The sequence below is a fragment of the Scylla paramamosain genome, chromosome 2 (assembly GCF_035594125.1).
Source record: "Scylla paramamosain isolate STU-SP2022 chromosome 2, ASM3559412v1, whole genome shotgun sequence".
Classification (NCBI taxonomy): domain Eukaryota; kingdom Metazoa; phylum Arthropoda; class Malacostraca; order Decapoda; family Portunidae; genus Scylla; species Scylla paramamosain.
Window position 1 is genome coordinate 37,674,317 of NC_087152.1, and position 27,500 is coordinate 37,701,816.

Below are 27,500 nucleotides of genomic sequence, written 5' to 3' on the forward strand. Positions count from 1 at the left end.
CTCCCCTCAACAGGTACACACAGCCTCGGCACAGCCACACCAGCCTGAGGACGCGAGTATTGTCATTGGCATTTCTTATTGGCTTGTTGCTATTGCTTTTGTTGTTGTCATTACTGCTGCTGCTGCTGCTGCTGCTGTGTTGGCTGTGATGATGCTTCGGTTAGGACTGATTACCACTTAACACACCCTGCCGGTAACAAATCCTGTGTGAAATTGCATACTTTAATAATGGGATGACAAAAACAAGCTTGACACACAAATAACTTTACGTTTTAAGAGTTCTTCATTTAGGTAGACTGAGAAATTACGGACCATATAAAATCGATCCAGAGCAACAGCAACACTTGAGGCTTTAGATATCTCAGCTTCGTGGCTAGTGGGCTGCTGCCGTGAGTTCATACAACACTTGTGAGGATTTATGACGTGGCCTGGTTAGTGCAGGTGTGCGGGCCGCGTGTTGCTGCTGGTGCGACTCAGGAAGCCTTCGTGTTATGCGTGTGGAATGGTAAGAGTTGAGAGTTGAGGGCCACTGCCTCGCATACTTGGTAGTTAGAAGAACGTTCCTTCCTGTAGCGTTGATCCTTTCACTGCTTATGATATTTGTTAATTTTGAGTAAAACTACATGATTTTACTGGTGAATATAAAACTAATGGCAATGAGGAACATAAAACTAGTTGCTAAAAATCCCGAACTATTTCATTTACTTCTGCTATCAGTGGTGTCTTGAAGTCATACTCTGAACTTACACAGCCACATTTCACTCAAGTTAAGGAGAGATCATAGCAGTCAAAGGGTTAATTTCTTCCAATTTCGTTGTTGTCATTAATGTTGCTATTATCCTTATTCGGTGTCCACGTGTTCCCTCCTCCTGATTTGATTAGCCACTACTGTTACGTGCACAGAACTGCCTCAGAGAATGGTAGTGAATGTCGTAATGGTGATGGCTAAGTGGATCCTTGACTATTGCTTTCGCTACTCGGGTCAAGAATCGGAGGATGAGTTGCGTGAGGAGTACAATATATTCGTACTACTGTTCGCTCAAGTAACACCATAACTAACCAAATTTAACATAACTTACTTAATGTCACCTAACGCCGTCTCAAAACACTTATACTCAATGACATTTGACTTTGCCTTACTTAACTAACCTAACTTCTTACCTTACCTTACCTTCCCTCACCTCATCTCGCCTAATCTTACCATACCTAACCTTTCTTAACTTAATCTAACCTAAGCTTATGTATACATGAACAATGAAGACTCTAACAGATGCAAGAACTAAAAAACACCATCCACTTAATCTTTTCCCTTCAAACAAATATTTACCCAAAACACTATAAAAAAGTAAGGAAGCTGCAAGGAGCCACTAGGCCTACACATGGCAGCCCATTAAATTTAAACATACCTATCACTCCTGTCCATAAATTTATAAAGCCTTACCATATATTCCATCTCTCAACCATATTTTCACCATTTCTTTATCATCCATTCCTTTTTACCTATGGCTGCCCTCTTCCCAGTCCACCCCCATCACTCCCCTCCATCCCCAGCACTGCCTCCCCATCCATCCCCTCCTCCCGCCCAGCCCCGCGCCGCCCTTCACTATCTCTCAGCTCATCGGGCGGGGAGGCGTTCACGACCTGCCTGTTACAAGGAGATCGAATTTATTGAAGCTTTTGTTAAGGTCTTTTGTTGGCCGCTGAGAGGTACCTGAGGGGTGTCGCGCACAGGTGGTTCCTTGTGTAATTAAGTACCACCACCTCCACCTCCTCCTCCTCCTCCTCCTCCTCCTCCTCCTCCTCCTTTCTCTCTCTCCGTTCAGCAAAAGGCTTCCCAGTTGAATTAAAATCGCGGTAGCTTTGGAAACAGAGTCACGAATGTGTGTGTGTGTGTGTGTGTGTGTGTGTGTGTGTGTGTGTGTGTGTGTGTGTGTGTGTGTGTGTGTGTGTGTGTGTGTGTGTGTAAATGCCAACAAATGCCAGACAAGGCCCTCAACAGTTTGTCCTTGATGTTATCTCAGCCTCACACTTAAGTTGTTTTTTTTTATTTTACCTTAACTTTTTTCATTTCTTTCGACGTAACCTAAGACTTTTAAGAGAGACGCGTGTAGGAAACAGACACTCAGAGGTAACAGAGACGTAACACATGATACTGATCCAGCTAAAGTGCGTGTTGTAGCGAGGAGGAGGAGGAGGAGGAGGAGGATAGCAAAAGCAGAGGAAGGAGGAAGAGGAGGGAAGAAAGAAGGTAATTTTGTGGCAGTATCTTCCTCTTTCTCCTCCTCCTCCTCTACTGCTCCTTTCTAATATTTCTGGCCAGGTCTCGTGAAAAGGTAATCGGGTGGCGAGTCAGCTGATAAAACCACAACCTGAGCCATGACGAACTCTCCTGTGAACTCCAAATGAACCCGCAGGGAACTTTGGGTGAGACTCTGGGTCCTGCCAAACCCGTGTTGAACTCTCGATGAACCCTCAGCGTACCCGCACGTGATCCAGAACCGAACATGCAATAAAACACTGTACCGAACGCAACACACACACACACACACACACACACACACACACACACACATTGATTCACGTCATATTGCAATTTATATCTCCAACCAATGGCTTCCTTCTTCTAAAACTTCGATTCCAATACTCTATTTCTTACCCTAAACATTTGACTGCACGGCGCTGTAAGTACGTACGCAAGGTTACTATTTCCGGGTCGTCCCAGCACGGAGGCGAATCGGTAGGAGCACCGCGGCGCCACCATGCACGGCTCTGCTCTTCCCCCCGGCGTTACATTCAGTGCTTTATGCGTTTTCGATCGTGTTTGTTTACGTGGAATTATGCCGGTGAGGGTTTTGTCCTGCCGGGCGTGGGGTGAAGGGCGTCACAGTTTGCGTCGAACTAACTAAAAGGGCCGTATTCTAAAACTCTTTGGCGAAATCTCTTCAACTTCAGAAAGGCTAGCCATTAATATAGAAACTAAAATCCTGCGTTGTATTATATATTGGCTTTAAATAAATGTTCAGATCTCGAAATGTTCACCTATTAAAGACAATTTTCAGAGGCCACAGAGAGATTAGTCGAAATACCTGTTTATCTCCCGGGTAATTATGAAGATTCCTTGTTACACCCTCACTAAAACAACAAAAACACTTAGAAAAAAAAAATTGCATACTTTCAACAAGAGACTTCAAAACAGTCGATGGAGACAGTAAACCTCACGTGCTGTTCGGCATGTAGGGAGGAGGAGGAGGAGGAGGAGGAGGAGGAGGAGGAGGAGGAGGAGGAAAGGCAAGGCGAGTGAGTTTTGCCAAGGGAAGCGTGCATGACCTGACGGCGTTCGGCACAAATACCTGCATGACACCGGAACATTTCTAGGTCTGTGCATGCATGACTGTGGAACATCCATTTGAGGCTCCTTTACAATGGGAACAAGGCGCACTAAATATCCGGCCCAGTAAAGATATCTTGACACTTATTTATGCCACGTGATACCCCAGGACTGAGAGGATTGGCTTGTTACAATAAGGCTATCAGGATCTAAACGGCGCCGCTCTAATTATTGGGTCAGGTCCTGTAGAAGGCTTCCAGGGGGCGTGGGAGGAGGAAGAGGAGGAGGAGGAGGAGGAGGAGGAGGAGGAGGAGGAATAGAACTAGCTGGCTGGCTGGCTGGCGGGCGGGTGAAGATCCAAAAGAATAAGTTAGATACGGTTTGTGCTTCGGCTAACCTCAGTGGACCGGGTAGATTTTGGTAACGTTATGTAGTGTGAGACGGCGAGGGGGTGGTGGAGGCTAAGGGCGAGGCTGAGAAGGTGGTGCTGAGGGTCGAGGTGATGAATGCGATTGTGTGATCTTTATTTCTCGAGGAAGAATGGAAGGAATGGAGGGATGGAACAGGAGGATGAGGAGATAACACAAGGCTTGAGCAAAAACGATAGTGAGAGAGAGAGAGAGAGAGAGAGAGAGAGAGAGAGAGAGAGAGAGAGAGAGAGAGAGAGAGAGAGAGAGAGAGAGAGAGAGAGAGAGAGAGAGAGAGAGAGAGAGAGAGAGAGAGAGAGAGAGAGAGAGAGAGAATTACCCAATAGATAAAAAATAAAGATAAGAAATGGAAAACAAAGAAGAGAGAGACGTGGGTGGGAAAGAGGAAGGAACTAAGAAAAGGCAAGAAGAGAGAGGTTGAAACAGTGATAAGAGAGGAGAGAGAGTTAAAAAGCGAGAAGAGAACTTGAAGAACCGAAGGAGAAGGAGGAGGTGGAGAAGGAGCGAGAGAAAGAGGAAGACGCTAAATAAAGAAGAGAAAAAAGAACTTGTAGAAGAGTGGTGAGCGGGAAGGAGGAAGGAACTAAAAATAGGAGAGAAAAATGAGGCTGAGGACTGGAAAATAAAGAGGAAGAAACTAAGTAGAGAAAAGAAAAGAGACTGGAGAGAAAGAAGAGGAGGAGGAGGAGGAGGGAACTAAGAGAGGCATGGCACCTGTCCTCCCACTCTACACAGGTGGGTTGCCGCTAATTAAAAGTGACCCGGGGCTCGTCTCCTTGCCTCTGTTATCAGCTGCACTCGATTTTTTGTCTCATTTTTTCTTTTTTTATTTTCTTTTATTATTAAGTGAATGCCAGAGATGAGTGTTTAATAGTTTTGTACTTTTGGATAAACTGAGGGAGAGGAGAAGAAAATGGAATAAAAAAGGAGAGAAGTTGATGGAATGCGTGAGAGAGAGAGAGAGAGAGAGAGAGAGAGAGAGAGAGAGAGAGAGAGAGAGAGAGAGAGAGAGAGAGAGAGAGAGAGAGAGAGAGAGAGAGAGAGAGAGCGCTTGGTAAAAAAATATTAATCTTTTTGGAACACTTAAGTGACACAACAAAAAGAAATCCTACCTTTTTTAAGTCCATCTCTCTCTCTCTCTCTCTCTCTCTCTCTCTCTCTCTCTCTCTCTCTCTCTCTCTCTCTCTCTCTCTCTCTGTCTCTCTCTCTCTTCTATCCGGACACTCCAATCCTCTTCAATCAAGTCACAAAAAGAGAAAACAACAACAACAACAACAACAACAACACTACCACTACCACCACCACCACCATCACCACCACCACCACTAACAACAACAACGAGATAAGCACTAATACTCATAACATACCCACCCAAACATACACACACACACACACACACACACACACACAGAGATCAAACAACCCATTAAATCACACAGCGGCAAGGAAGGGAAGGACAGGCGCACACTAGTCTCTCCCCCAGCGCGACAGTCCCTGCAATGCCGCACACTTCCCGTCACCCATATATCACGTTATCTTTGCTTTTATGCCGGACAATGGGTCATCACAGCTGGTCCCACACTTGTGCTGCATCTGTCGCAATGATCTGGCAGGTGCGTGGGTGCGCATGGGTGTATGGGTGTGTGGGCACGAACGGAGAGCTGAGACAGGTGTGTTGGGAGGGAGAGAGAGAGAGAGAGGAGGGAGAGAAAGACAAAGGGAAGAGAAAGATTAAATAGCTTATCATTTGTGCAGTTGTATCATTATTTTGATTATTTATTATTTTTCATTATACCTACTAATTAATACACCACCACCACCACCACCACCACCGCCACCGCCAGGTAACCTACACCTCAAGCCTTCCCTTAACTAATGACCTTCCGGAAACAGTCGCTGGCAAGTCACTATCGCACGCGTCAACAAAGGAGACGTGTGACGTAATCTAGAGGAGGCCGGTGATTGGCTGTACTCACCCCTATACCTCCTGGCTGATTGGCTGCTGCAGGGAGGGAGCCACCATTACTGTATATAATAAGGCGCCCTTGGAAGCCGTTCAGTACATCCCCGGCGGCCATTGACTGGACTGAGCGCTATCTGGAAAAGGGGAGAGGGGGAACTTAAATGATCGAGCGAGATGGATGTTGCTAAAACGTATGCAATTACTGAGCGATAGAGGAAGATGAAGAGTGAAAGATAGAGACAGGTTTCATAATTTACAAAATACGGCCTTTCCAGTGACTGCATTCATGTAATACAGAAGAGAATGTAATTTAGCCTTCCAGTTCTAAATTAGCCCTGAAAGACGAGGAGATCAAATACAGAGAAAGAAATTTACTTTCATTATTTAATATACTTCAACTTGGGCTTGTTCTGAATTAATTAATGAATAGCGAAGGTCGTCAGTTAGCTCAAGTGGACATATTTGTAAATGTTTCAGCCTCTTACTTCGATTACTTTTAACATGCTCAAGTGGAAGCTGTTGGGGGGATCTTCAAGAGTACTTCAATGATTCCAATGAGCGTTTAACAAAGATTCTGCATAATTAGTGAGGAAAACATTGTAAGGACCTGATTGATTATTATCTCTGTGGTCTTCGAATACTGTTCTTATGAGGGAGGAAAACGTTTTAAAATATGAACCACAGAAGGAGAAAAAGTCAGAGAGAGAGAGAGAGAGAGAGAGAGAGAGAGAGAGAGAGAGAGAGAGAGAGAGAGAGAGAGAGAGAGAGAGAGAGAGAACATTAATATCAGTTGTATACTCCAGCTTAGTATTAGCCTGAACGAATTAATATTTAGTGAAACCCGCTGCATAACTTCACAATATTCCTTGCTGCCAATGCCGCTGAGTCCGTTAATGGTCCACCTTCTTATCACCACCACCACCACAACCACCACCACCACCATCCCTCAAAAAAATAATCATGGCAGTGAAAACAAAACCAGGCTGTACTCTATCACCGTTCCCGAAGAGAGGAATGTCCGTCAAGGGAGCGATAGTTTTACTGGCGAATGTTTTATGAAGGCCAGGAGCCGCGTGACAGTCAGTGTTTGAAGGGCGACAAGGGCAGGGGGAGCGTGAGGGGGCGCGGCTCTCCCCTGACATGTAAACAGGACTGGATATTGCCAGGAATGAAGGGGGAAGGTTTTATGCATTAATGTGTTTGTGTTCTGAAATTGGGATTGTACGGATGATACAATAGACGGTATAATTCTCTCTCTCTCTCTCTCTCTCTCTCTCTCTCTCTCTCTCTCTCTCTCTCTCTCTCTCTCTCTCTCTGTCGTCTTCTCGCCAATCCGATTTGCTTTCTTTTGCTATTGTTTCTAATTTAATATTCTCTTATACACCTTCCACCGCCACTCCCCACTCATTTCCTTCCTCCCTCACTCCCTCCACCCCTCCCTGCCCTCCTTCTCTCCCTCCTGCCTTCCCCCTCCCATGCTTCACGTTCGCTCGTCGGTTCCTTTGATGTCCAGCCACGTTCGAAGCGGGCCAAGTTCAGAAACATTTCGTAGAGAACTTGTTGTAGAGAAATGGGTTCCCTCGCCTCACCTTGCTCGGCTCCGCGTTTCGTTACGTTTCCTCCTCTTCTTCTGCAGCCAGTTATAGGAAGTCGATGCACGTATACGTATATATATCTGTTCTTTTTCTTTTCTTTCATGCGTATTGTGTATTTTCTTTCCAGTTTTTCTTTTTTCTCTGTGCAAGGTAAACTTTTTTTTTCTCTTACTCTTCTCGTCTGTACGTCTTGTTTTTTTCTTTATATTTCTGTTTTGGATGTATATATTTACATCTATCCCTTTCTTACTTTCTCCTATCTTTTTTTATATACAAATAATAAGGTCTTTTCCTCTTCTTCTTCTTCTTCTTCTTCTTCTTCTTCTTCTTCTTCTTTCTCTCTGTTCCTCTACATTTCTTTAGTGTATTTATCATCTTGCCTTGACGTACACATACACACACATCTATCCTTCTTTCCTGTATGTTCTCCCTTTTTCAACATAAACAAGACGGACCTTCCCTCCTCTTTCTCTCCTCTCCTTTCTCTTTTTCTCTATATTTCTTTAGTGTATTTCTTCTCGTCTTCTTTGGCCGGTGACGCAAACTGGGTCGTAACTCTTTCTTCTCGCTGTGATAATTAGAGGGTGATCGAGGTCGTTCCGTGAGGCTACAGGCGCTTGTGTTGGTTCCTCCTGTGATTACCCGGCTTGAGGCGCCCTTTGATGTCGTCCCTCCGGCGGCAGACTGACGGGGAACCTACTGCCCGTCCCGCGTCCTCTGTTCTCCCCCACCCCTTGGCCTTGCCCGCCCGCCCGCCTGCCTGACTAACCCGCCTGACTGCCTGCCTGCCTGCCTGCCTACCAACTTGCCTTACTCCAACCCTCCGTCCGTCCTTCCTGCACCCCTCACTTATGTCCTTACCTTGTTTTGATCTTTCTTGCTTATTATTTTTTCTTCTTCCTTCTGTACTTCCTCTACATTTATTTATAATTTTTTCTTACTCTGTTTTGATCTTTCTTGCTTATTATTGTTTTTCGTTCTTGTATCTTCTTCTTCCTCCTCTTTTTCTATTTTTTTTTTTGCTTAGTTTTAAAGTTAATATCTTTTTCTTCCTTGTTTTGATATTTTTTTTATTCTATTTCTTTCTTTTCCGTCTACTTTTTTTTCTTTTTGCATCCCTTTAATTTTCCTGATCTAATTCCACTACTTTCTTATCCCTATCCATTACGGCCTCTTCTCTTTCATCATCCCTTTTTCTTCCTCCTCGACTTTCTCAACTCTTTACTTCCCCACTGTTTTCATATTTCATCTTCCTGTTCTTAACTTTATTGCTCACTTTTTTTTTTCTTTCTTGGTGCCTCTTTTCGTCTTCCTCCTCCTCCATCAATTCCTCTTCTTCCTCCTCCTCCTCCTCCTCCTACTTCTCTTCCTTTTCCTCCTTCACTTCTACTTTTTTATTTTACCTCTTACTTCACATCCTTTTTTCTTTCTATTCTTCAACACTATTTTTTCCTGCTATTAATCTGCACGAGCTCTATTTCCTGTCCGTGATTTATTGGAACACGTGGTACTTCATCATCATTCTCTCTCTCTCTCTCTCTCTCTCTCTCTCTCTCTCTCTCTCTCTCTCTCTCTCTCTCTCTCTCTCTCTCTCTTTCATTATCTTTTCTTTAGTAATTTTTCTGCATTTTTCTGTTTTTGTATTGCTGTTTTGCCCCCCACCCCTCTCTCTCTCTCTCTCTCTCTCTCTCTCTCTCTCTCTCGTCTAGACTGTAATACACGTAAAATCGACGCTAAACATCCGCCAAGCAGTTCACAAATTGATTCACGAAGAACGATTGAAGGCGGCGGCTCATTTGCATACCTGGCTGCACTACCTGAGAGGCGGCCATTACTGCGCCCAGGTGAGGAGAGGATGGGGGAGCCTTGGGGGAAGGGGCGGGCGAAGAAGGTGACTCAGCGAAGGGGCGGCGTATATAGGGCAGTTTGTGAGTGTGTGTGTGTGTGTGTGTGTGTGTGTGTGTGTGTGTGTGTGTGTGTGTGTGTTTGTGTGTGTTTATGTGTGTGTGTGCGTGTGTGTGTGAGCCTCTTATTAACTAGAGTCTTCAGGAGTGTTTGTAAGTGTTTTATTGCCTGTGGTTTAGCTTCCTTATGGCGCTGATTAAAGGGACGTGTTTCTATTCGTATATATATTTTTTTAAGGTATTAATGAATCTGAGTTTTAAAAAGGAGAGACAGAAGAGGTCGCTCGGTATGTTGGGGTCAAAAAAAGTGATTGAAGGAGATAGTAAAGTGTTTGGTCCTGATGGTGTCAAGATTCTCCTTTTTTGGATTAATATTAGGGTAGGCAGGATGTATTTGATTGCTTCTTGCTGTTTAGGAATACATCTCTCTCTCTCTCTCTCTCTCTCTCTCTCTCTCTCTCTCTCTCTCTCTCTCTCTCTCTCTCTCTCTCTCTCAGATGCGCGGATTAGATCTTTCGCCACACACACTCTTCAAGGTTCAACATCCTATTAATGTTTCTGTAAGCAAGTGTAGGCGGTCAAGTGGTGTGTGGAGGTGTAGGGAAGGTGTGCAGAGGTGTGTGTGTGTGTGTGTGTGTGTGTGTGTGTGTGTGTGTGTGTGTGTGTGTGTGTGTGTGTGTGTGTGTGTGTGTGTGTGTGTGTGTGTGGGCAGGTGTGGGGGACGCGTCTCCATGACAACCGTGTGTATTGCTGGCCGGACTGTTCCCTAATGATGGATTGGCTGAGGGGGAGTGTGTGTGTGTGTGTGTGTGTGTGTGTGTGTGTGTGTGTGTGTGTGTGTGTGTGTGTGTGTGTGTGTGTGTGTGTATTGCGTGCTTTAATATTTTACCTACAGGAAAGTAAGTCCAATGTTTTTTTTTTTTTTTGTAATGAATTTATCTGTCAATCCATCTGTCTGTCATTGTATATAGATCTCTCTCTCTCTCTCTCTCTCTCTCTCTCTCTCTCTCTCTCTCTCTCTCTCTCTCTCTCTCTCTCTCTGCCTTATATCTAGGTACTTTCCCTGAACAAAAAACAATAACTGATGCGGAATAATTCTCGTGCTGACACTTGTGTACTCGTATGTCAACGACCCCGAGGAGGCATAGGGAGGCAGCCCGCCGCGCCACGACCCGCCACCCGCGGCTACCCTCCAGGGGGGCGGTGGTCAATATTGCATGACCTCTGCGTCAGAAGTGCGACTCACCCCAAGCGTGGCCTCCATTGCTGGCCTAAGGAGCGGTCACGGGAGGGGCTAAGCAAGGGTCACAGGAAGGGCTAAGGAAGGGTCACAGGAGGGGCTACGGAAGGGTCACTCTGGTGGGTCACTCTCGGGCCGAGGTGAAGGGTCAGGTGGCTCGTCCCTCACTGTGGTCGCGTGTCGCCGCTCGTTGTGTGGCAGCTGCTGGCGAGCCTTTGATGTTGAAGCGGCCACGAGGCACCGCGTCTCCCACTGTCTCCCGCTACTTTCTCCCATAAATGTTTCCTGGCGCTGTATCTTCCTTCCTTCATTCCTTCCTTCCCTGCGCTGGTCAGTTAACTTTTCTTCCTGCGTCAGTCACTCACCGCTTCACTTCTCTCTCCTGCGGTAACTGATCTTCACTCTTCCCTGGTGGTCATTCACTTCCCTACACTCTCCTTCCCCTGCCTCACCAGTTACCCGTCCCGGTCCCTCGCTCCTGACTGTCGCATAACTAACAGACGCCGCTGCTCACGTGACTCTCGTAATTAGGATGTCTCAGTCAACTTTCCAGACGCGTATGTGATGTTCGGCTAAGTTGTGGCAAGGCAGAAAACAACAAGACGTCAGTGAGCGCTGGAGGGAAGAGGGAGAAAGGATGTGTTCGGCTAATAATCAGACCGGGGAAACAGGAAAGGGGAAAGCTAGAGGGCGCGAAAATGTGACAAGTGCAGACTGAGAATGCTTGATCTAGTCCAATTTTGCCTATTTTCTTCCAGTTCTTACCCTGTACAGTTCCGGCAGAACATAATTAAACTTAAGGCATGGGGCGGGTCCTCAGCGACCGCCACTCATATCCGTCGAGTTGCACTACTTTCGTCAAAATTAATGAGCGCGGAGGCGAGGTCTTGACGTCAGCCGGCGCGGGGTGTGGGGAACACATACCGTAATGCCGAAACGTACAAGAAAATAACAGCAATTTCGACTTTTATAGACATTTTTTCTCGTGGCACCCAATTCGTACGCGGATGCAAGAAACACGCACGCATGCACGTAATTATATGCACAAATACATAAAGAAAAATTGCATACACTCAAGCACAACACTCGTATTTCACGCAGGGGAGGAACAATCTTTGACGAGGGTCTCAGAGATGTAAAACTTCACGAATTATGGTTGACGACCTTGATTTGCTTCGACTGCTGACTTGCTAATAACGGAGTGACTGGCTGGCTAGTTTGTACTGGCGGTGGTGAAGGTAGTGGTGGTGCTGGCGGTGTTGAGGTGGCAAGGAGAATGATCAATATGAAAATTTCCTCGTCACACTAATTCGTTATATATTTACCCTCGTGTGCAAGTCAGTTTTGTTTATTAGCATAGTACAGCCCTACGTTGCATTGTCAAAGTCGTGTAGTTGAGTGAGATTCACGCTATGCTATCCTTGTTCCTCGTACCCGCGCCACACGTTACCGCCAATGGGTGACACGCGGGTGACTTCTCGTGATGACAGTGGCTGGAGGCGAGTGTGGGATGCAATGAGTGACGAAGGCATTGGCGTGGACTGGGTTATTCTAATCTTCCTACTCTCAATATCTCTTTCTTCTATTACTTTTTTTTTTTTATGTGCTGGTGATACTACTGGTGTTACTACTACTACTACTACTACTACTACTACTACTACTACTACTACTACTACTACTACTACTGTCACTATTACTGCTGTTAATAATACTGACAATAAAAATATTAATGATAAAACAGTGAAATAAAGATGATGGTGATAAAGATAATGACAATGATGAATATAAAGGTTAACAATAATGGTGATAATAATAATAATAATAATAATAATAATAATAATAATAATAATAATAATAATCTAAATAACAAATAACACAACAATAATAAAAACAGCAACAACAACAACAACAACATCAACAACAACAACAACAGCAACAACAACAAACAACATCAATCATAGCAAAAAAAAAAAAAATGACGACCACCACCACCACTACGACCATGACCACCACCACCTCCACCACCACCACCACCACCACCACGAAAGTCGATCCGGAACCGGTATAAAAAAGTCTACGGGAAAAATAATCCAATACTCGATTTTTTTTCTCTTGAATATTTCTTGTGTGTGTGTGTGTGTGTGTGTGTGTGTGTGTGTGTGTGTGTGTGTGTGTGTGTGTGTGTGTGTGTGTGTGTGTGTGTGTGTGTGTGTGTGTGTGTGTGTGTGTGTGTGTGTGTGTGTGTGTGTGTGTGCATACGAAACACGCCGACCTGCAATTTATGCCACAACATTAAAAAAAAATAAATAAATAAAATAAATAAATAAAATAGAAATGCATGTCAAGCGGAGTTTATTATATATTCTCTTCGTCGTATTTTCCTTCTCTCCTCTTCTTCTTTTCTTCACTTACTTATTCCCTCTCCTTCACCTTCTCCCTCTGTCTTTCTCTCTCTCGCCTTACGCACTTTACCTTCCCTTCTTGCTATTTCTCTCGCTGTACTCTCCTCTGCTTCTCGCACTTCATTTTCTTTTACTATCCCTTACGACCTCCCTGCTCCTTCTCCTTCCACGCTGCCGGCTTATCCATCCTCCGCTCCCGCTCCACTACTGCCACGTAAAGAAATATAAACTTGCTACACATTTTCTATTCTTTTATCAAACTCTCTTTTTTTTTATCCATTTTTTCATCGTTTACTTTTTTTTCCCATTGAGTGTTTTATCTTTTTTTTTATTAATTATTCTTTGTCGGTCTGTCTGTGTTTGTGTTTGTGTCCGTTTGTTTGTTCCTGTCTCTCCGTCTTTGTTTCTGTGTTTGTGTCTCTGTCTGCCTGTATTCTCTCTCTCTCTCTCTCTCTCTCTCTCTCTCTCTCTCTCTCTCTCTCTCTCTCTCTCTCTCTCTCTCTCTCTCTCTCTGTATGCATATTTATAAACTCTTAGCTTTTTCTGTTTCTTTTTTTAGTTCTTTGTAAGAGAATTCCTTTTTTTAATTACATTCTCTCTCTCTCTCTCTCTCTCTCTCTCTCTCTCTCTCTCTCTCTCTCTCTCTCTCTCTCTCTCTCTCTCTCTCTCTCTCTCTCAATATCCTCGCAAGCTCTTTTCTATTTTTTTTTTTTCCTCGGTTCGCTTTACTCCTTTTTTCTCTTTCCCGCTGTTATCCTCCCGCGCCACTTTTTCCACAGGGATTATTGCATGTCATTAAGTCCTCCTTCTGCAGGCAGCTCCCCGGCGGCCCATCCATCAGGCCCCCGTACACACCCGCCCCGCTACCTGCTATGTATTCATGGCGTATCCGCGAGCCAAGAAACAGGCCCGCGTCGGGAGGGTGCCATGATCTATGAGTGGCATTACAGTGATATATTCCAGGCACTCACACAACAAGGTGCTGGTGACAAGGGGGTCATTTTCAGTGCCCCCCCTCCTCCTCCCCTCATCCCTCCCACCCTTTTCCCTCCCCGCCCACCCTCCGTCCTCCCTCCCTCCGCCTTACTGTTCCCTCCTCTCTCTTCCTCACTTCCTCTACCACCTCCTCCTTCTTCTCCTTCTTCTTCTGCCTTGCTACCTACCTCTCCCTCCTCCTCCTCCTCCTCCTCCTTTCTCCTCTTCCTTCCAGTTACACCTGTCTGTTTCTCTACCTATGTGTTCCTCTTTTTTTTTTCTTTTCTTTCTCCTTTCCTCTTTTGTCATCTTTTTTTTCCTTCTCGTCATTCTTCTTTCGATATTTCTTTTCCTTTCTTCTAATTGTTTTCTTCTCTTCTTTTTTTTGCTTCTTCCTCTTTTCTTTCTCTTACATTTGTTCAAGGTTTCGCTGTCTCTTCTTTATTCTTTGTTATGTTCAATCTCCAATATCCTTTCTTTTTATCATCATTCTCTCTCTCTCTCTCTCTCTCTCTCTCTCTCTCTCTCTCTCTCTCTCTCTCTCTCTCTCTCTCTCTCTCTCGGCGTACTCATTATATCCGTAAAAAGAAAAGCAATTATCGCATTTATAGACGTAACGTTTCTTTTTTTTCCTCCCTCACATCATCCTTATCATCACCATCATCACCATCATCTAACCTTTACTCATTTTCCTTACACTCACTCCTTCTTCCCCTTCAGATCTTACACTGACTACAAACATTAAAAAAAAAAAAAAAAAAACAGAAAACAGAATAGCATTGAGGAGTGTGCGTAACTCAAGCATAGCATCAACACGGCTTCAGTTACGGTTACGGTTACGGGGTCAAGGTGGTGGCTGGAAACAATACACTGGGCTGTGGTTGTGGTGACGAAGACATTGATTTGTAGACGTGGGAAGGGAATCTTAGTGTGATGACTCTCCCTCTCTCTCTCTCTCTCTCTCTCTCTCTCTCTCTCTCTCTCTCTCTCTCTCTCTCTCTCTTTCGCCCTCTGGAGTATCGCTTTAACATGTATGAATAACACGTCGATGGTAAATTACTCATTGAAGTCTTTAGCGTCGAAGGGGACGGCGAGTGGAAGGGCGGGGAAGGAAAAGCACGGGGCAGGACAGGCGGGAATGGAGGGAAGATGAAGAGGAAGGAAGGCAGGGAGAGAGAGGACGCGAGCATGTGCGTGTGCGTAAAAAGAAAATATGGGAAAGAGAAAAGGAGGAAAGGAGGAATAAGGACAGAGATGGAGGGAAGAGGAAGTAGGTAGGTAAGGGTAAGAAGGGTGAGACATAAAGGGAAGGAAGGGAGACGGGGACAGGGGCGGGAAGAAGAAGGAAGGGGCGGGAAGAAGGGGCGGGAGGGGATATTAAGTGTGCCCATCATACGGGGAACGGAAGTGAACAATTATTAGTCAAATTATGAAGGCAAGCCGGACCCTCACTCAGCGTTAATGAGCGCAGGTGATGATTTAGACCTGATGAATTGTTGCCATTACCTCGCTGCAACAAAGAAAAGGAGGCAATAAAGCGCTTTAAAGTTGCTGCGCGTTACGCTGCGTGTTCGATCTACGAAAAGTGAGAGAGAGAGAGAGAGAGAGAGAGAGAGAGAGAGAGAGAGAGAGAGAGAGAGAGAGAGAGAGAGAGAGAGAGAGAGAGAGAGAGAGAGAGAGAGAGAGAGAGAGAGAGAGAGAGAGAGAGAGAGAGACGGTAAATCGTTTGCCTAACTATTACTGCTAATATTCGTAAGATTGTTTCATTAGTTTTTGTTTACACAGTGAATGGTGGTGGTGGTGGTGGTGGTGGTGGTGGTGGTGAAGTGGGTGATAATAGTGGTTGATGAAAGTGATAGTTCATAAGGAGTGGTGGTGGTGGTGGTGGTAGTAGTATTGCTGGTGGTGGTGGTGGCTGTTGGTGATGGCGATGGTGGTCTTGGTAGTAATGGTGACTGTGGCAGTGGTGGTTGTAGTTGTGGTAGTGGTGGTGGTGACCTTCTCCATTGGTAGCTGCAACAGTGATAAAAACTGCTGTAGTCTGTAGTGGTGATGGTGGTGATGACGGTGATGACGATGATGACATTGATGATGATGATGATTATTATTATTATTTTGTTGTTGTTGCTGTTGTTGTTGTTGTTGGTGGTGGTGGTGGTGATGATGGTGGTGGTGGTAGTGGTGATGATAGTGGTGGTGGTGTTGATGTTGTTCCTGTTGATGTTGTTGCTGTTGGTAGTGGTAGTGGTCCTGATGGTGTTGATGTTTATGGTATTGATCTTCACAGTGATGGTGGTGGTGATGGTAGTGGTGGTATTAGTAGTATTGGTGATACTGGTGATGATAATGGTGGTGGTGGTGATGGTGGTGGTGGTGGTGGTGGTGGTGGTAGTGGTGGCCGCGGCCTCACTAACTCAGGCCTCCTTCCTTCGCAGGTGAAGATCTGGTTCCAAAACCGACGGTCAAAATACAAGAAGATGATGAAGGCAGCGCAGACTGGCGGGTCTGGAGTTCCCCAGGGGGCGCCCGTGGGCCCTGGCTCTCCCCTTAGTTCCTCTCCACAGTCGACCACTTCCCCTCTGCACACCTACACTACTCCCACCCCGCTGAGCCCCCCGCCCCAGACACAATCGCCTTGTCAGACTTCACTCTCTCAGGGGCTGCCCCTGACCCAGCCTTCCCCCCACACCACCCTTGTCCCCATCTCCCACTCTGTTTCTCATCCCCCGCCGGGGTCCCTGTCCATGGGCCACCACCACCCCGGCCAGCACCCTCCACCACAGCTTACTCCCTGTCCACCGCCACACTCTCTATCGCAGCCCCCACACCCACACCACATACCCCATGCAGCTTCTCCCCATTCCCATCCGCCACCATCCCACTCCGGCCAGATGCCCCCGCACGCCCACGGGCCTCCCCAGCACCCGCCCACGCCTACCAGCCAGTCTCACGACTCCCACGGCTCCCCCAGCATGTGTGCCCCTGGTCCCCCCGGGGCGTCGTGCCCGCCCCCTCCGCAGCACCACATGAACCACCCGCCCCACGCCGGCTACATGCCGCCCACTTCCATAGCACCGCCGCCCGTGTCCTCCGCAGACCACATGGCGCTGCCGCCGCCCTCCTCGTCGCCTGGCCTGGTCGCTGCCCACCACTGGGACATGAAGCCTCCCGCGTCGGCACCCTACATGTACTCCTGGTACGCCCCGGACCAGCAGCACCTCCTGACCTAGGCCGCCACGCCAGCACCGCCCGCAGGGCTGCACCGCCGCTCTGCGTGGCCCAGATACGGCCCGCCGTGTGGCCTGCGTGGCCCGAGGCATCAGAGCCGGGACCAAAGATGACTAGCAGAGCCCAAGGGCATCCCAAAGATTTTGTGCAATATGCTCGCCATATTGGCGATGATACGGTGGAGGGCGGCCGGGCAAGATGGCCACGGAGGCCTGTGCGACTCACCGCCGGTGGCCGCCTCGGGGCCAGAGGCTAGTGGCGTCTAGTGGGGGTGAGTGCCAAGTGTGAAGTGGTGGCTGGGCCCTGTCAGCCCTGATGACTGGGCCACCCTGCCAGTTAAGCTTTATGAGGAACATGTGCGCCTCTCACTGCTGTTGTGTACATGTGAAGTGAGTATAGTGACGAAGGGCTTGGGTCTCCTTTTTGCCTTGCCTTACACCCTTAGTGTTTCCTCGTGACCAGCTTTTTGGCCGCAGTGGTGTAGTAACGTGACGTGTGAGACAAGTATTGTACTTAAACACAAAACAATATTCCTTTATTATCGTCGCATCGCAAGAGGCAAAGGGAAGACAAGTCCTTCACGCTCGGCGGCTCGGGCCTCCCACTAAAGTCGCCACAAGCAGCACTAAACCTAACTGCCGGGAACCACTACCGTGAACTTCTACAGCCTTTACAAGGATCTTGTGTGGGTAACGTTGTTTGCTTGGTGCCCCGAGGACCGCTGAGTGCTGTGGTGGTGCAGTGAGGTGGTGTACTGAAGCACAGTCCGAGAGGACACAAGTCGGGCACAACACACTTCCCATTGTCTTGACCACGACAGCAAGACGCGATGAGACCCTCACGTCGCCAGGCGCTTGACGCCACTCTTGGCCGGCCGCTCTCCACATCTGCACACATGACTATGTCCTGCGAAGTCCCTTAGAGGACACGCCCTCGGCAGTCCTCGCGCTGCCGACCGAAGAATGCCAAATGAAAGCCGAGTATTACGTGTCTCCGCGCCGGCCGCCGCACCTGTCTCTCCTACGCCGCTGAAGCGCCGGCTGTATCTCGTCTCATGTTTATTTATGTTAAATTGTACATATTCAGACCACTGTTCCCCCTTCACATCTCCCTTCTTCTCTTCTTCCAAATCCCAGTTATTCATTCTGTCTCTTTCGCGTTGTACAAAGCTGTGCTCAAAGTAACTTAAAATATTTTTTGATGTAAATGCGTTTATGTTCCATATTCAGTGTAATAAACGTAATGATGAAGACGGCTCTTTCTTCCCTCCTCATTTCCATGGTACTAATGTGCAAACCTGTTCTTATATTCATATAATACCCAAGTATATTTGTGAATGAATAATGTAAAGTGTGTGTGTGTGTGTGTGTGTGTGTGTGTGTGTGTGTGTGTGTGTGTGTGTGTGTGTGTGTGTGTGTGTGTGTGTGTGTGTGTGTGTGTGTGTGTGTGTGTGTGTGTGTGTGTGTGTGTGTGTGTGTGTGTGTGTGTGTGTGTGTGTGTGTGTGTGTGTGTGTTTAAAATGGGGATTGCTAGGGATTTTCTTTCTCTCTGTCTAAGCTGCATGCACACACACATTAGCAATAAGGCAGGTGTACTGTTTAGAGTAGTACTGGCAGCTTCACCACACACACACACACACCGGGCCTCTGCTGCACGCTGCACCTCTCTTGACGCTCAAACACACCGGTGTATACCCTGTGATGCAAAGGTAACACGAGACATATGTACGAGTAAATTATTAGTGTAAGTAATTCATGCAAGCCGACGCGGGACGGAAGTCACTTTGCCGCCTAATCCTCGAGCTGACACCAACGTTGATAACCACCACATTGATTATAAACTCAATGTATTTTAATTTGAAAGTGTGATATAAGGGATGAAGAAGGGTATAACACATGAGGCTGAATAAGAAGCAGAATCGTGTAAGGAGCACATGCACATCAAAGAAACACTGCACGCATCCACACTTGCCGAGACGAAGAGGCAGAGCAATGTCTTCCATACAACAAACATATCGATAACGTTGTTCAGTGAAGGACATACAAAGAAAAATATATTAAAGTACGAAGGTGTGTGTGTGTGTGTGTGTGTGTGTGTGTGTGTGTGTGTGTGTGTGTGTGTGTGTGTGTGTGTGTGTGTGTGTGTGTGTGTGTGTGTGTGTGTGTGTGTGTGTGTGTATGTGGGTTGGTAGGCAGGTAGGTAATTCATCCACTGTCATAAGCATCACATGTTGGACTCGTGATCGGTGGCTGTATCCCTCCACTGCTTAAAGTTCACGTGGTCCTCTCCATGGACTGACATCTTCACACACCACACACCCCATACGTTTACTCAGGGAGGCCATTAACTACTTGCAAATCAGCACAAACATTTGAGACCTAAACTAAAAAAACCTCGACCCGCCAAGTGAAAGACGAGCAGGACGATACTAAATAAGCAAACAGTGTGTGTGTGTGTGTGTGTGTGTGTGTGTGTTTGCTTTATGAGTGACGCGAGAAGTGGATGCCGCAGTGAGTGGTGGCAGTAGTGCGAGAAAGCATCACCGCCCTTAATGTTGAACCTGTGGTGAATACGAGAACACAGAGGACATAATGCACACAGAGGCAGCCTCGGTAACTTAAGGGATGGGGAAAGCGAAAGGCCGAGCACAGCCTGACAGAACAACACCTAGTGAGACCAGGTGATGCACTAATGTCACCCTGCAATCCCACAATGCCACACTTGTTTCTTATCCCTTGTATCTTTGTGCACGTGCTGTTCACTCACTCCGTCTAGAGGACTCTGTCATTTGATGAACTCTCTTATAGGGACTAAAAAAGAAGCTCATAAAAATGATTTACACAATGTTCTAATCAAACAGTCAGTAAATCAAACTTCTACATCTTTCACACCGAGGGGCTCCCACTGGTACTGTCTTGTCGCGACGCTCTGCTTGCACGATGACATCCACAGCACTCGCGGTGCAGCAAACCTTTCTTTGCAATGCAGGCCATTCACAATCAATATTTTCTTACTTGTCTATTTAATTGGAGCACTGGATGCCTCTACCGTTCAGCAGGCATACAGAAAGTCACAGTAAATAATAAGCTTACACACTGCTCAAGTAATCACTGTTTTTTTTAATGAATCAGATGGAAACATTCGGCGGTAGGTTTCAGATTGTGACGTGATTTTGCTAGACTTTAAAAAACAAAATTTGGACCAGAAAGATATTTTTTTTCATGAGCTGTAATTGATTCAAGAGTTACAATAAACCAGCCAGTCAACATTAATCATTCCTTAGAGACGAACACGGGAAGGCACAATCCATCCCGGCAACTTCTCTCCGCCACCAGACAGCGGCTACTTGTCTTCCTGAAGGAGTCAGTCTCTCGCTTTGATACAAACAAATGTCATTAATAAGGCTCCAGGCTGGTGATGGCGGTGCAGGTAGTGACTCCCCGGTCCTACTAATGACAGACTCAGTGGGTTGCCTCGTTCAGGCCACCCCACCCCGTCCCCTTCTCCGCAAATCCCGAGGCGGGCTAGAGAGGTCATGAGGTCGCTGGTGTTGTGGACAGATGGTTGGGTAAGCCAGCACGTCGCTCGTCGCTTTTAATACCCCTTCCCCCACCCTGCCGTCCCCAGCCACCACGCAGCCCAGGCGAGCACCCTGAGCCTCCCCACCCCGCCCCGCTCACTCTTCTCTTGGAAAAGGACATCTGGGAGGCGTCTAACACTTCTCTGTTCTCTTTCCAGGTGAAAGTCTGGTTCCAGAATAGAAGATCAAAATTCAAAAGGATGAAAAAGGCGGCAGGTACCGGTGGCGGCGGCGGCGGTGGTGCTGACGTGGCGCAGGGGGCGCAAGGATTTCCTCTCTCCTCTTCACCCAGGGGCGGCACGCCCCCCTATCAGACATGTACTTCTCTTCCTCCTCCAAGCCCTATACACAATGACTCGGATATTTTCCAGCCTCCCTCTCTGCCCTGCTCCCAGACCCCCGCCCTCACGCCCCTCTCCCAGGCCCACCAGCTGGGCCCCGAGGCAGAGACCAAACACACGCCACACTCCAACTTCGAACACCCACATGTTAAATCTGAGTTTCTGAGTACACCCTCCCACTCCTCCGTGGCACCCTCACCACACACTTACCCCCCCACTCCTCACCACTCACCCGGCGGGGGCTCATTCCTCTCCCTGGTGGGCGACCCTCAGTACCCCTCCCCCTCGGAGTCCCCTCAGCCCCACCAGTCCTACAGTACTTACTCCACGCTGCTTCCCCACTCAGTCTCCCCACACCTCCATCAACACTACTCTTCGTATTCAAACTCACCTCATCCCCACTCCGGCCAGATGCCCCCGCACGCCCACGGGCCTCCCCAGCACCCGCCCACGCCCACCAGCCAGTCTCACGACTCCCACGGCTCCCCCAGCATGTGTGCCCCTGGTCCCCCCGGGGCGTCGTGCCCGCCCCCGCCGCAGCACCACATGAACCACCCGCCCCACGCCGGCTACATGCCGCCCACTTCCATAGCACCGCCGCCCGTGTCCTCCGCAGACCACATGGCGCTGCCGCCGCCCTCCTCGTCGCCTGGCCTGGTCGCTGCCCACCACTGGGACATGAAGCCTCCCGCGTCGGCACCCTACATGTACTCCTGGTACGCCCCGGACCAGCAGCACCTCCTGACCTAGGCCGCCACGCCAGCACCGCCCGCAGGCTGCACCGCCGCTCTGCGTGGCCCAGATACGGCCCGCCGTGTGGCCTGTGTGGCCCGAGGCATCAGAGCCGGGACCAAAGATGACTAGCAGAGTCCAAGGGCATCCCAAAGATTTTGTGCAATATGCTCGCCATATTGGCGATGATACGGTGGAGGGCGGCCACAGCAGCACCACACAGCCCTGCTGCCGCACGCTGCTGCTGCACACTGCTGGTGCCACTTCGTCTAGAACAGATTTCAGAAAAAGAAATCCCTTGACGGACTCATTATGGATTCATGGGGAGCCTCCTTACCAAATGTCGTGTGTGTGTGTGTGTGTGTGTGTGTGTGTGTGTGTGTGTGTGTGTGTGTGTGTGTGTGTGTGTGTGTGTGTGTGTGTGTGTGTGTGTGTGTGTGTGTGTGTGTGTGTGTGTGTGTGTGTGTGTGTGTACAAGAGTGTTTCAGTGCTCCTTGCGACACAATCGGTCAACACAGGTCGTTCGTCGCCACATGATGTATTATTCTCGACACGAGTGTCGAGAATAATGAATGCCGATAAAACACCGAACTTTAGCGTGTCCTTGGTGGGCGGGGAAGCCGCGCCTTCCCTCGCCGCTGTGTGTCAGTCACTGTGTATAACAAGAGCTGTGTCGTCCCGCACTCAGTAAACAGGAACTGCACATACAAAACATACACAAATATTGTCCACGTTCAGGAATATAGTTAGAGAGAAAACAATAAAAGTTCTAAAACACAGAGCCTTTCTCTGCCCTCCTTGACTCTCCCTCCAGCTCCTCTCAAAGTGCTAGGCTGGGCCGCCGCACCAAGACGGGTTCTTCTGATGTAAAACAGTAGAATCATAAAATGAAACAGCTTTTAAAATACTTGAAAATCGTGATGAGTTATAAGGTGATAAGAACCAGTTTTCAGTCCATGATGTAAGATGTGAAATGCAAGACGAAAATCCTGAAGAAGGTAACAGAAAGAGAGTATGTGGAGTATTTCACTGCTGCTGGGGAAGGACTGAGGGACGCCACGACTAAGTATGGTGGTATGGAACCTCCAAGGCGCGCAGCTCCCAGGTACGTATTTGCGAGAAGGGAGGTGAACGTGGCGCACACACGAGGAATCATGTTCAGAGTATTAAGATGGTGATGGTGAAGCTGCTGCCACTAAGATTACAGCTGCGACTGATGCTGCTACTGATAATGATACTAACCTATCATCAACAACACCAAGCACTATTATCACAGCAACAAGTACTATTATCACAACAACAACAACAACAACAACAACAACAATTACTACTACTACTACTACTACTACTACTACTACTACTACTACTATACTATCCTTACTGTTACTAATACTACCATTACCACCTCTTTTTCTCATCAACACTATAACCATTATTAGTACGAGTATATTACTACTTACATATACACTGTTAAACTTACATATACACTTCATTAAGTCAGGATTTATTGACTAACAGATATAAATGAATAGATAATAACACTCTTAATAGCAATGATTAATTACCTTCGGCCACACATAAGATCGTGAAAGAGGCCGGCATTATCAGCTCCCAAAAGAAGAAAAAGAGTTGCAACGAGAATTTTTTAACGGCACTGTAGACCAAGACATTAGAGAGAGCAAAAAAAAAAAAAAAAAAAAGGCCCAGGCGTCTCTAACAAACCCTGTATGTCTAAAAGCACTCAAGGAACCAAAAACCTGCCATGGGGGACGACTGGACTGAAGCTGAAGGTTAGGCCCGTATTCAGAAACGCTTTCCTCACTCACCACGACAATTTTCCAAGACCACATAGATGATTAGCCGCGTTCTCAAGAGTGTTTCTCCTGTTAAAAAGGCAGAAATCTTGTTAATCTGTCACTAGAACTGTAAAAACACCTTAAAAAAAAATAAAAACCGTGTCACGTCAATCAGAGCCTTTTGCAAGTAATGGAAGTGCGGCTAGAAGTGTTCCAGAATATGGCCTTTAGTTTTCTTCAAGATGCATCAGGTGTACTAACTCGAGCTCTTGACTACAGCAATGCATGGCTACAGAGAGCGGGAGTAAGAAGCATCAGCGCAAAGTGAGGAATATTTCATGGGGACTACACGGAACACATAACTTAACATAGCACAGTATTAAGTATTCCAGCACAGAAAACGAACATAACAGAACATAATATAGCGCCAGTATAGTCAGGAAACATAACATAACACCGGATAAAGTAACATATTCCAACATGATGAAATAACACACCCAAATATAGTGGTTCGTATTTCTAAACGCCTTGTTCCTTTCATCAGACCATAGAAATTATCAGTCCAGTTCTCGTGTGTGCTTTACATATTGATGACACAGAACTCTTGTTAAATTTTCAGTAGAATGAAAGAAAAGCCTCAATAACGTCCACTGCAGCCTGGTAAAGATATAAAACGATGAAATGTTTAGAAATACAGTGAAGAACATTCCGCGGATCTACGAGGAACACAGTGAAACATAACAAAACATAACACAGCACAAATCATATCAGCGTAACAAAAGAACACAGCGCAACACAGAATACAACACGACATAACAAAAGAACACAAAAATACCTGCAACAATAACGCGCTGCAACACCTCGGGACACACACACACACACACACACACACACACACACACACACACACACACACACACACACACACACACACACACACACACACACACACAGAAGGTAGGACTGAATACAGGTAACTCACAATAACTCGCTGCTCCTTGCTGGACTCAATTATCGAACACGCGACGCGAGGAGTGACTGCAACAAATAGTAAGTATACACACAAAAATAAACATGGGGTCAACACAACACTGAAAACTGCAAAGCAAGGACAAGACTTCTTACGTACAGCATTTTTGCGATAACAGAATGCAGCAGTACTCGAGGGAATTTCCGAGAAGGTGAAGGATAAGCCAATGTCAGTAGGGAATGAAGATGAATGGATGGGGTGTATGAACTAAATGAATAAATAGATAAATAAATAAAAATAAAAAGAATAAATAAAAAATAAATAGAAAAAAAACAAAACATTTCTCCCTCTTTTCACCGACCACCCACTAAATTAATACATAAGAAGAAAAGAAGAAATGAAAAGGGAGAATAGAAAGGAAAGAAAGGAAGCGAAAATGTGTGTGTGTGTGTGTGTGTGTGTGTGTGTGTGTGTGTGTGTGTGTGTGTGTGTGTTCATAATCATCAGCAAGGAACCGCATTCTCGAACACTTTTTTGTCTTACTCGTCTAGATTTAAGCCTGTAGTGGAAATTACTAAGATTTTCAAGAGAATTTTCGTGATTCAGGTAATAACTTAACACGAATTCTTAACATCAATGGTAAAAACACACACGAGAACACAACTAGTCAGCTCTTTGACCTTTGAAAACAGTCCTTATGAGAGAACAAAGACTTTCAAAACACAGTCCAAGGCTGCCGGACACATACGTAAGCTAAGGCTACGTCTAGGTAATGAGCGCCGCTGGGAGGTGGGCCATGGGGCGTTAGGGTGCCGCCAGCGTGGTGCAGCGGCCTGAACTGTGTCACAAGTGTCTCATCGCTTACGTGTGACAGCAGGTAATTCTCGCCCTCCAGGAAACTAATGAAGCTCAGCACGCGGCCAGGTATGACGCTACCACCTGAGAGAGGCGCCAGTACCCGCTGCTTGCTTCCAGGTGTCACGGGGCGCTGCTTTGGGACTGCTGGGTGACTGGTGACTGGTGAAGCATAGATACACTTAGGTATACGTATCTATCTGTCTTATTCACTGGCTATTCACTGGCTTCTCGCTGTGCTGGAGATGATAGTGCTATAAAGATAATGTATGGTTGTGTCTTGTCCAGTAGGCAGGGGCATAAGAGGCCTAGAGGAAGTTAGCGCGCGCGCGCGTCCACACACACACACACACACACACACACACACACACACACACACACACACACACACACACACACACACACACACACACACACACACACACAGTCATTGCAGTAGCAGCAGCAGTAGTAGTAGCATTTCGGGCGCAGGTCACGGCGGGTCCCGGAAACGCCAAAATTATTGCCTTTGTGTCTTGGGTCAGCAATTTATGGGGCGATTGGATAAACACATTAGGGGGTCACCATCACTCAGGGGCGTTACAGGAGGAGTATTTGCTCTTGATTGGCCAGGCACCACTTCCAGGTAAATTCATTCCCCGCTGGCCAAGGGGCGGCTCACCTGGCTAATGTAATGGCATGTGATAATGGGCGGCATAAGTACACGTCTCTTAATTTGGTGAGTGAGTGGACGACAATTTGTTCTTAAAATGCAACGTATAATCAGTTGTTTTGTTAAGGATTATACCTCGCCTTGTGCTGTGTCGGGCTTCCAGTAATTCTCTTGTGTTTTTTTTTCTTCTTGTGGACAATATTTCTTCACCTTTAGGGATGAAATTTAGTGCGTGTTCATTATTTTGTAATACGGCGCGGTCTTACGTTATGCTGCATGGCGTCTGGTCTTCCTGCTGCTGGCGAGACGCGCTTCTCCTCGGCACGGGTTGTTTTTTTCTTTCTTTGACCTCTAAGTGGGTTTTATTGTCACTCACTATACAGTCTTCTTCCTTCCATAGACATAAACTTTCATCTCCACAGCCGATCAATAACTTCACGAAAACCAATCACACTTACAGCGAAGAACCACGATGCTCATTACTTCCACTTAGCGATGAGTTGCCAGAGTAGCAGCTGTCTTCCTTCCATAGAAACGAAAAATAAACTTTGATCTCCACACCCGATCAAAGATTTCACTAAAACTAAACACATTAAAAGCGAAGAAACACCAATCAATATTTTCACTTCAAGACGAGCAGCCATGTGTGTCTTTTTCTGCGTGCGTGCTTTTGTGGGTCAGTGTCACCGGGTGTTCATGGAAGGCGCCGCCACACTGTGCCACCTCACCGCTTGCCCGGGATGACCACGTGGTGCGCAGCGCGGCCATCACCTAGCAGTGCTTCGTGCCGCACTCATGTTTATCTAAAGCATCATTATGAATTCAATTAATTATAAATAATTTAATATTTAATTAAGTGATTAGAATTGATAAATTGTGAATAATGAATCGCGACTAAAATTAATTACGTAATTAAGTATACTTCTGTATGTACACACACACACACACACACACACACACACACACTATCTCTCTCTCTCTCTCTCTCGCTCTCGCTCTCGCTCTCTCTCTCTCGCTGTCTCTCTTTCTCTCTCTCTCTTTCTCTCTCTCTCTCTCTCTCTCTCTCTCTCTCTCTCTCTCTCTCTCTCTCTCTCTCTCTCTCGGTGTGTGTGTGTGTGTGTGTGTGTGTGTTTACTAAAGCAGTACTTCATCATGCATTCATAACCTCATAGCAAGGTCTGATAGAGGCACTAGTCATGAGCGCAGCCTAATGCATGGGAGCAGTGGGAGAACACATGTTTGTATCAAACATATATACCACCAAATGCATTGACCAAAATTATACAGTTAGATAATGTATGCAAGCACTGAACAAACACATGTTTGCCTCAAGCATACCCACTAAACATACTGGCCAAGATTATACAGCTAAACAGTGTACGCTGGGTAATGTGTGGCGGCAGCACACGACCACCAGGCATGATTGCACGACGCCCGGCCAATCATCGCGGGAAAATATTCACTAAACACTTGTTTCAAAAATATTCATTTCATGTTCCAGGACACACCTC

At 46.8% G+C, this 27,500-nt stretch overlaps 1 protein-coding gene and 1 long non-coding RNA gene across 7 annotated transcripts in view; one reads left to right on the forward strand and one right to left on the reverse strand.

Moving 5' to 3' along the window:
- The window catches only part of LOC135114633 (homeotic protein distal-less-like), a 102,858-nt gene extending 80,367 nt beyond the window's left edge, over nucleotides 1-22,491 (forward strand). For 2 of the 4 annotated variants that reach the window (XM_064030427.1, XM_064030433.1), the window contains one exon: nucleotides 20,802-22,491. In XM_064030427.1, coding sequence (XP_063886497.1) covers nucleotides 20,802-21,734 — 933 coding nt within the window. In that variant the 3' untranslated portion in view covers nucleotides 21,735-22,491. Of the gene's footprint in view, nucleotides 1-16,270; nucleotides 18,314-20,801 lie in introns of those variants that run through there. The other 2 variants (XM_064030441.1, XM_064030447.1) reach the window with 1 other exon arrangement.
- Nucleotides 1-27,500, reverse strand: part of LOC135114688 (uncharacterized) — a 162,128-nt gene that overhangs the window by 76,182 nt on the left and 58,446 nt on the right. For all 3 annotated transcript variants that reach the window (XR_010275629.1, XR_010275630.1, XR_010275626.1), the window contains exon 2: nucleotides 5,733-5,853. This is a non-coding gene — a long non-coding RNA (uncharacterized LOC135114688). The remainder of the gene's footprint in view (nucleotides 1-5,732; nucleotides 5,854-27,500) is intronic.